We start from the raw sequence: 10,908 nt of genomic DNA, 5'->3' as shown, positions 1-10,908 counted from the left end.
ACCACTGATTGGACAGAGAGAATGCTGGAAGTCTTGGCCTGGACACTCAGCTGAGATCTCAACTCTATAGCTCTGCCAGTGAGGAGTTTTACTGGGGATCTGGAGAAAGAGTGAGAAACCAGCCTCAGACTGATTGTGGCCTCTGTCTGCTCTTAAGGGAAATTGCACTTGATGCAGAGAGCTACATCTGGAAATACTGTGCGTGTACCTGTTATCCTCCTAGTGTACGTTATCCGCTAGTGTCAGTGGTGAGGATTGAGGCACCTTGATTACTGTTCCAGTGGTGGGTCATCACAATCCCATATAAGAGAAATGGAGGATACCACGTAGAAAGAGGTCTGATAAGTCAGCTATTCCATGAAGTATTGCTGAATCTAAAATGCTAATCCAGACATGCATACTATCAGTAAAATCTGCATGTTACTAAAAAAGTTATGTACTTACCATAAAGTTCCATCTGTGTTGTCCATTTTCATTTTTCCTCTACTGATGGATTCAGATCTGATCCCTCGGATTCGACTTGGCAACCAAGAATTCTCAAGCTTCTCCCTTATCCAAAATGCACCAACTCCAATTACCTCAGATCTTGTTTGCTGATTTTAGAAGAAAGGGATATTTGTATTCAGAATGAAGAAGGCTTCATCTGGAGCTTAATATAAAGAATAAAAATTCCTGTAACTACTTATTCTTCCAGAAGTTTTAAAGGATGGGTATTGGTGGGAGGAGAGTTGAGGAAGAATGAAAATGGACAACACAGATGGAATGTTATGGTGAGTACATAACTTCTTTATTTGATGTTGTCACTTTTCATTCTATCCTCAACTGATGGAACACAGAGTCCCCGGCTACCTAAAACCCAAGGTGGACTCAAAAAAGGATACTGCTGAGCACCACTGAGCCAAATGATGCTCTACCCCTGCAGACCAGATCCAATTTGTAATGAGTAATAAATGCACGAGGATTAGACCAATTTGTAGCCAAGCATGCATCATCCATGGACATTGTGGACTGAAAAACTGAGGCGGCAGCCATGTATCTAGTTGAATGGGCTACAAGCGGCTTTGGTAAAGTAATGTCCAATTTGTTATAAACAAATGAAATACAGTCTGTTAGCCACCTAGATAAAGTTACTTTGGCAACTGTTTTTACCAATTTTACTTCTGCAAATGAAATATACAATTGGTCAGCTTTACTGATGTCTTTTGTTCTATGTAGGTAAAAATGTAATTGTGAACATCCAGCAAATGTAACATGTATTCTCCCTTGTTAGAAAATTTAGGAAAGAATACTGGTAAATTAACAGACTGATTGATATTAGATTTTGACACCTCCTTAGGAAAAAAGGATGCATTAGTGCATAATGTAACTCTGTCCTTGCAAAAAATCATGTATGGAGGTTTGGAGTATAATGCTTGAATCTCAGAAATTTATCTGGCAGAAGTAACAGATACCAGAAAATTGCTTTCCAAGAAAGATATTCAAGGTCACAGGCAGCTGCTGGTTCAAAGGGGGGTTTTGTAAGTGCTTGTCGTATCACAGTCAAGTCCCACGGGGGTGTAGGATCTTTAAAAGGTGGTCTTAGAAGAAGGGTACTGTTCAAGAATGCTTTGCTTCATTTATGAGAGGTGACAGAGGAGCTATCAAAACCAATGTGAAAATTTGATATCCCTGTTAACTGAACTTAAACGGTTGATGAACTAGCTCCTTCTTTAAAAAGATGGTTCAAAAATTCAAGGATCTGGTTAATAGGCTGAGAAAGGATCAGTATTATTCTGAAGAGCCCAGTGAACAAACGTCTTCCATTAGCAGAAATAGAGTTTCATGGTAGAAGGTTTATGGGAATACAAAAGTATCTGATGGACAGGTGAAGAGATCATAGGTTGTCCAGCTATTAATAGCACTGGAGAAGCCAGGCAGTCAGTCTGAGGTTGGTTATGTTTTGATAAATCATGTCTGTCAGGTAAAACAGGAGATCTGGAGTTGGATCCAGAATCCAAGGTTGGTGAATCAAGTGAGAACAAAGGAAGGGGAGCCAAATCTGTTGAGGCCAGTAAGGTGCAATAAGGATGACTTTGCTCTTCAACATGGCAGCTTTCTGTAGGATTTTTGGGATTGGTGGAATGAGTGGATAAACATAGAGAAGACTGGGGGGAAGGCCATTCGTGAAATAGAGCATCCCTTGGTGATTTTTCCCTCCGGGGGGATTAAGGCAAACTAGCTGCTGTATTTGTTGTTCAGGACAGAAGCAAAAAGATCGCAACAAGGCTGGCCCCACTGATGGAAAAATATTTCCATCACATTCTTGTTGAGGGACCATTTGTGATGTAGAAAAATGCACCTCCTCAGTTTGTCTGCTATCACATTAGACTTCCCCGGAATGTGCATTGCTATGAAAAAGTAGTTGGATGAGGTCACCCATTGCCACACCCTGAGAGCTTCATAACACAAGAGGTAGGATCTGGTTCCTCCTTGTTTTTTGATGCACCAAACTACTAACATGTTGTCTGTTTGAACTGCAATTGCCCCAAAGGGAAGCCCACTCTGGAGGGCCTGCAAACCTACAAGCACAGCTCTCATCTCTAGGACACTGATATGCAGGTTGGCCTATTCGGGGGACCATGTGCCTTGGACCATTTTCCGCAGAAAAAGACCCCACAAATGCTCTGGGGGTGAATTTGAGGCAAATCGAGCAGTCTTCCATTAAGTGAAGTGCCCGTAGACAGTAAGCACAAAGTGTGGACATCAAATAATGACAGCTTATGCTCACATTTAGTCCTTTTTTTTTAATCCTACTGTTGCTTAACCACCATACTGTACAGCAAAAAAAATAGAGAAGAAAAGAAAAATTCTCTTCTTAACTAACCTTCTTTTATCTTGTTTTTTAACAAGGATACAGGAAGGAAAAAAAAGTTACCAACAATAGTATTCAAAGCTACAACAAACTGTAGTATCACGGAAAAGATACTAACAATAGTATCCAAAAGGTACGTAGAGTTCAGAAGAGCAGAAAAGACAGAAAAATAATTAATATATGGGAAAGATTATGTGATAGGTTAAGGAGAATACTTATTCTAAAATTCGAAGAAAAAATAAGGCAACAAGAGAATTTTAATCCGACATCTCAAAATTGCTCAAGAGTATTGGCACCATGTCTTTCGCTGAAAGTAGCAAACAAGATTGGAGGTAACTGGGGTTGGTCCACTGTTGGTAACGGAGAAACTCGAGAGTTCTTGGTTGCCACGAGCTTTAGCAAAGGCTACGTCAGATCCAACCATCAGTTAAGGACAGAGTGAAAACTGACATCAGATTCAATGTTTAAAGCATTCAGGTTTTATGTTTTCTTACTTCAGTCATAAAGCAGAAATACAATACCTGGGGAGGAACACATTTGCTTCATAGCACAAAATGCATATCAAACCTTAGTTATGAAGGAAGAACACTATAACACATAAACCAGAACTGATCTGTCATTCGAGTTATTGACAGAAAATCATAATACAGTCCACATTCTGAATTTATTTTACAGATCTGTTAAATTGCTTTTGATGGGAGGAAATGGGCATTCCTTACAAAATCATGCCAAGTACAGTGTGTCTGCATTAACAGTCTATATGCAAACATTTAAAAATGAAGAAAGCCTCGTTATTTACAATCTTCCAGTTCCTTTTTGATTTCTGAAACGTAGAAGTGATCTTTGCCATGTGCCACTTCCATGATCGCAAGAGCCTAAGGGAAGGAAAAAAAAAAGTCAATCACTTCATATATGCTGACTTTTCCAAGAAACATCTGCCCAATACCAGACTGTTAAATGCTGTTTATTCTTAAGAAGTAAGAAAATGATGTACGGATGGTAATTTTTTTGCCTTTTAAACAAGCAACATCTTTATTAGATTATGCATAACATAGACAATCATACACTTGTATAAATAATAACAAACCATATTGACAATTTTAGTTGCAAACATTATAAATCACATGTAATCTAGCCAGGCATTGTCAGTCAAACATTACACAGCTCATTCAAATCCTGCCTTTTCAACCTCATTCCTCCTCTGTATGTACTGTTCCCATAATTCTCATTTTTTTCTATGTAATTTGCTCCTACCCTACTGACAGTAACTTTTGATCCTGACATTTTTACCACTCAGTCCTAATATTACTGTCATACAGAGGAGTTGTGACAACACAGCAGCAGGCAAATGTTTTAGACAGCCTGTGGCAGACACTATCTACACATACTCTGGCAGGATTTTTACTTCTTTTGACTGGATTAGTCCCATTAAACCTATGATTTACTTTCAGGGGAGACATGAGGTGTTACTCATACTGACTAGGGGTAATTTCGCTACAATATTGGGCAGACTATGCAGTGCAGAGTGCCAGCAGACTATGATAGAATAAAGCATGTCATGAAGTGTGCAGTTAACAAGGAATGTGAGGAAGTTGTGAGCAGTGAATCCAAAACAAGCAATGATTTTACAAGGCATGAAAAAAACAGAACTGGTTTTTCAATGCTTCAGGTGCCATTAGTTAAAATACAGTGGAATATGCTTGGAAAATGGGCAGCCTGTGGGGTTACTATCAAGACTAAGAAAGATTCAGTGGAGTCAGTGCTGAGGGATATGGAAATAAAAAAGGATAAAAAAGGTAACATTTAATGATTTTGGAAAGATTCAGAAAGAATATCACTTGCACAAGCTGCTACAAGTGGGCAAGTGAAGCATCCCAAAAGCTAGGAGTTAAGAGGCAAATTTTTTGTATGCAGGAATTTACTCTGACATACTTGATATGAGAAGGTGTCACTAGACAGGAACTAGTTATAGGATAATGTTTTGGTAAAGCTACGTCAGCGTTTTGATTTGTGAGCTTTGATGCATAACAGACTGCGTTCCTTCTCAAAATCATTCAGTCCCGATTTTTTGCTTGGTACAATGAAGCACAAACATTTGACTGACTACAAAGAGAATGCTAAATGTGCATAAGAGCGAGGTTGTGGGTTTTATGCATGTACTCTAAGTATAACTGTGTAAGGAATTTGACGTAATAGATGTTAGAGCAGATCACTGTTGCAGTAGTGCTTAACAAACAGGGTTTCTGGTACAAAACACCAGAGGTCTGGCCCGATTTCCACAGCTTACCCGCCTTTTCCTCTCCTGGCTGGAGACATGTTCACTTCCTTGGAAGGTTTGCACATTTCCACTATAAAGCAAGCATCTGCCGACACCATCTTTGGTTCTTTCTAGGCCGTGTATTACAAAGTACAGACTCAATATATATGGTACTTGGGCATTGTCCTACCCACTACAAGACCGACAATAAGTCGCCTCCTGTATGGTCATTTCAGAGCAGGCAAAAAAACTCTGGAAGCTTTGGCTATCCCCACATCTATGCCGACCTTAGACCCTATACTAAGGATATGTGAAAATGTGGAAGTAGGAAGGAACAAAGGATTAAAGTATACCCACTCTCAACCCTGGGATTCAAGACAAAAAAAGGCATGGATGGAAAGGGCTAATGACTATAACAGTGGTCAGTAATCCTTTTTGAACGTCTATAAATTAAGTAAGTTTCCTATGCAACTGTGTTGTGTTTATCATATAGATCACCACTGTGGGAGTGCCAACTGCTGGGAGGAATCCCAGTGCTCGTAAGAATTGGAATGTGGTTAGTTTCCAGTATATGAAGCCTTGAAGATATGCCATGGCAAAAACTGTCTTAGCTCTGGAGGTGATACCTAGCAGGGGTGTTTTTTTTTGGCAAAAACGTTTAGGTTGCTGCTGCAGTTTGTTCAAAAGGTTTTTGACAGATTTTTTTAATTCAAAATTCATACCCCCCCCATGGAAAAGTTGTCCCTTTTATAGGTGGTCTCAAATGCATAAGCTCCAGAAATTAATTGGTTGGCAACAGAAAAGCTACAAAAAAGGTCCGTAGGTATGTATGATGAAAAGTCTGAAAGATGTACCCTCACTAATGCCAGTCCCAGTCCTGACTTGACCAATGCTAACACGTATTGCAGAATCACAGACACTGGTGGAGAAAGGGGATGTGGCACTCCTCCTCTGGCACAATATGCATGTCCTCTGCACAATGATGCCTAAAGAGCAGTACGGTCATATCACCGACATTATTAACCACACTACTCGTAGAATTGGATGTATACTGTACCCAATATGCTGGCTCAACAGGTCCATCTGCTGAAGAAAATAAATATTTTCTCCATTAACATCTCCTAAAAGACAAAAAGTACAGTTGTTTCATGAACTTACCATAATTGTAGATTTGAGATGACTCACTGTTGCAGTACTGATTGTTCAGATTCCTGCCTACAGCAGCCTAAAGGCTAGCCCAAATACCACCTTTCTCCTCTTGGTCTGGTAGACTCCCTCCACCTTATGTCAGGTCATAGGTAGTATAAAGGGTAGTTGGCTGGTACCGTCTTCGGGTCTTTCTTGGTCTAGACTCCAAGCCACACTTACCCAAGGTCCAGAGCATGACCTGTCCAGTCTTGACCCAATCCAGTGCTAAAGGGCTGTATAAAATGCATCAGAAGAATCAATACATTGAGTGGGTCAACTCAAGAGCATTGGTTAAGTGGAAAAGACAGAGAAGGGATAGAGGGAGGGAACTGATATTGAACAGTGAGTCTACTTCAACATTTACAATTATGGTAAGCTTCTAAGAAAACTGTACTATGCTCTTCATAGTTCACTGTTGTAGTACTAACTTCCTGGCATGACTCACAGAGACAGCAAAGGACAGGTGGGTGGCTTGCCAAAGGAGCAGGGGACACCAAATCTTGCCCTGGCCCAGAACATTGCTCCCAAGTTGCAGTGCAACTAAAGTTATGGTCAGATGACAAGGTCGCTGCTTTTATAATAGCTTGCATGGAGACTCCCTTTGGAAATGCTGTGGTGGCAGCCCCCTAAAAGTGAACAGACAGGGATTTGTTTCTCACAGTGGGGGTTAACAGAAGGCAATGCAATTTGCAATGAACTTGGATATGGTTTGCTTGTTTACAGATTTTCCCTCTGGTGCTGGGTTTTTCTAGCTTCCTTCAATATATGTAACACATCCTCTGAAATCAATGTGCCAGGTAAGAATAAGCACTAAATAATTTACCATGTCAGCCTCATGGCCCTCAAACTGGGATGTATTGACAAGTCTCTGTGCTGGAGTAGGTCTATATGTTGGGGCAGCAAAAGTGGCTTCTCTCTGACCAGATTCAGAAAGATGGAGCTATTCAGATCATCTTTGGCCTCTTCTCCCTGTTCTTCTGTAGTACTTTATGGAAGAGGGGAAAACACAGAGAAATAGACCTGTCCATGGAATGGAGAAGGCATCTGTTACCTAGGCCCCCTTCTTTGGGATCCTGGTGCAAAACATTTTGGCTGGCTATTTTTTGGGAAAGGTCTTATTTCTGAACACACCCCATTTGTGGACCACATTTAAGACTACTTCTCTCTTAAGCATCCATATGTTGGGGTCCAGTGTTGTCCTACTTAATCTGCCTATTAAGTTGTTGCACTATCTGGGAATGTACTGGGCTACTGGGAGTCACTATCATGTCCTGGGCTACCTCTCTCACTTGCATGGCTAATCTGCATAGTAGATAACAGTATGTCTCACCTTGTCTATGTACCACATGGTTGTGGTATTATATATTTTGATCACCAGATGGTCTGGATGTCATATGTGCTTGAATGTCCTGATGGCCGAGATCACTGCCATCATTTCATGTTTATGAACTTCCTCTTCATTCACTTGCTGCAAGCCTCCTTTGACCATCATGTCCAGTGAATGGGCTTTCCAAGCAGTGTAGAGTGAAGGTTGTATTTTAGCACATGGGAACTAATCTATATCCTGAACAGAACTCTGTTATTCAGACAGATGCTATCTGGTCACCATGCAATTTATTTGCTTATGTAAGGGAGCAACAAAATGTTAGTCTGTAGGGAGTGGAGACGCTGGCATCACCTGTTTCTGAGGTACCACTGCAGTTTTCACGTGCAACCAGGCGGGGGGGGGGGGGGTGTTAAAATGCAGGATGCCATATATAGCCAACAGCCTGAGGAATTCCCTGCCTGAAATGCTGTGCTAAAATACTGGGAAAGGAACAAGACCTTGTTTGGAGGCACGGATGTCCACTGTTCTTCCATGTTCAGCACACCCTGTGGAATTTCACACACCTGGCTGGGGTAATTAGGATTTTTCTATGTTTAGGGATGGTACTACCCTCTGAAAAATCAAAGGCAATCTGTAATGCACTAAACTGGCCACATATCAGTAGAAGTGCACGTCCTTTAGTCTGCAAAAATAAATTAATGCAAAAAGAAATTACAGGAGCCAGACATTTTATAAGCACCCTGGGAGCAGTAGACAAGCCAAAGGGCAAGACGGTAAACTAAAAATAGGAATTCCTACCATGAATCTTAGGAATTGCCTGCCCCCCTGAGCTATGGGAATGAATGAAGGTATCCTTCAGATCTAGGGTCTCCATTAAGGCCCTTGGGGCAATCACAGCAACATCGCTTTTTGATCCTTCGATGTTGGCTCTTCCTATCATTGTGAAGCAGAATTCACCAAAAGTTGGATTGTTCACCCACTAATAAGGAACAAGAGCTGGGGTTCAGACCATCGTGAGACAGGTTTGTTTTACCCTACTGATGATGTGTTGTTGCAACAGTAATCGTGCTCAGTATGAGAGGAACCACAGTTTCAGACATTTGGTATATGTGCAGTTTTTCCAAAATCAGTATTTTGAAGTTTCAAACCAAGAGGCATATTTTCAACCTAGTTTGGTTTAGAATGGCCCTCCAAGACCCTTTGTAGGACTAAGTAGGATCTCTGTTCTTGTGACTTTTTCTGGCACCAATTCTACAGACCAAAGGAAAAACAGCTCCACAAAAAAATTAAGCTCCACAAAGAAAGGAACATCATTCAAAAGACAAGATGATTTATTTTATTAACGCACTTCTGGTACCTCGGCCTCTCGCCTTCTAATGGAATACTTTTCTAATACAGTCCTGTCCCTATAAATACACATGCATATCAAGTACCAATTAATTAATTAACTAGTTAACCCAATTTACAAAAATGCATAGACTTTGAATGACTGCACTTTTCCACATGACCAAATTTATGTTACACATTTTGTTTTGAATTACTTTGTATCCAGCAATATATTTTTCACATTCTTAAATACTATCTACATTTTTAAATATTATCTACATTTTTAAATGCATTTTAAATGTTATTAAATACATTTTAAATACGTACTACTTTCCTATTTTTAAACAGTCAAATTGTTCTCCAAATTCATTCCGTTGGGAAACAATGTATGATAATTAATAATCAACCTAATCTGGAGTCTATTTAATTATTTTTAAAATTTCCCCTGTTGCCAATCGGTCGTGCTAAAACACTGAAAAACAGACTACTATCTAAACCCTTGTGTTTGGACAAAAAATGGGTGGCTACTGGGCTTTCTAACCTTTGCCTCATAACATCCACCGAAATGTTCCAAACTTCGGATTTTGACCTTCCTAGTTGTTTGTCCAACATACCGGCATGTAGGATGACATCCACAACCTATCACATAAATCACCCCACAGCTGTTACAATTGTAGAATTCATTGGCCCTGTAAAGTTTCCCATTAATTTTGCACCCATGTAAATTCTTCACCCGGTTACACACTGAATAATTTCCACAATGGTGAGTGCCCACTATTCTATCCGCCATACCATAACCTTCATAATTCAAAATTCTCCTATTCAACAGTTCTTTGAGACTGTTATATCTCCCATAAGAAAAGACAATGTTTTGGAAACAAAAAAAAAACAAGAGAATTGTCTTCACTCACAATTTCCCAAGCCTGCCTTACTATCCCTTCTAAAATAGGGGAAAATTCAGAATATCCGGTGACGAAAAATAATCTACCACCACCATCATTCTTCTTATTCATGACGTCTCTTCCACTATATGCCCATGATGACCTAGTACGACCCCCACCATCTCATTCAAAATCTTGCCCCTTGCCTTCTGGAGCACCTTCTCATCATAATCTCTGATACGTAATCTATCATATGCCTCATTTAAACAAACCTTTTTGTACCTTACTTCAGAGGTATTATTAAAAATCCTTTTAAATTCTCCATATGTCAACAACTCAGTTAGGTGGGGACTAGTGGCATACAAGAAATTATTAATGGCCGTTGGTTTCCTAAATGGTCTGTGCTGAATCCTTTGTTTAGCATCAACATACAAAACTACATCTAAAAATGGAATACTATATTTGTCTGTGCTGCAAGTGAATCTTTGACCATGCGGATTATTATTAAGAGAACCCATAAATTCCAAAAATTCTTCTTCGTTACCTTTACAAATAAACAGCAAATCATCTATGTATCTTTTGTAGTAAATTACATTGTTCACAAAATATTCTTCCAACACCATAAATTGTCTTTCAATAATGGCATAAGATGGGGTGGAAGCCGCCCCCATCGCTGTTCCTTTCTTTTGAAGGAAGAAGTCATTTTTCCATTTGAAACAATTATGAGTTCAAGAAGGGCAAGTACAATTGCTGAACTGGGTCCTTCCCCCAGTCTTTTGGCCACGGCTTCAATACCCCATCTTCTATCAATGTTAGTATACAAGGCATTTATATCAACCATTCCCTAAAAATAATTTTCTTTCCATTCAAATTTAGTAAGATCTTGACACACTTCCTGAGTGTTTTTGATATGGGAAGGTATCATAGTCAAATGCCTCAAGATGAAAATCTAAAGAAATATTGACATTTTCCAAGAAAGATCCAATTCCTGAAATAATAGGTCTAGTGATGCACTGCAGCAACTGAAATATAAAAAACTACAGAGAGACTATCATGATTTTTTTATCCGGACAAATTT

General features: G+C 39.7%; 1 protein-coding gene across 1 annotated transcript in view; it reads right to left on the bottom strand.

Moving 5' to 3' along the window:
* Nucleotides 1-3,307: 3,307 nt before the first annotated feature.
* SMYD2 (SET and MYND domain containing 2) overlaps nt 3,308-10,908 on the bottom strand; it is a 762,982-nt gene continuing 755,381 nt past the window's right edge. The window contains exon 12 of the mRNA XM_044061287.1: nt 3,308-3,726. Coding sequence (XP_043917222.1) covers nt 3,643-3,726 — 84 coding nt within the window. The 3' untranslated portion in view covers nt 3,308-3,642. The remainder of the gene's footprint in view (nt 3,727-10,908) is intronic.

Source organism: Protopterus annectens, chromosome 1.part0, assembly GCF_019279795.1.
Source record: "Protopterus annectens isolate FY-2018-M chromosome 1.part0, PAN1.0, whole genome shotgun sequence".
In the NCBI taxonomy this organism is placed as follows: domain Eukaryota; kingdom Metazoa; phylum Chordata; order Ceratodontiformes; family Protopteridae; genus Protopterus; species Protopterus annectens.
Note: the sequence above shows the minus strand (reverse complement) of the source record. Positions and strands in the feature narration are given on the sequence as shown.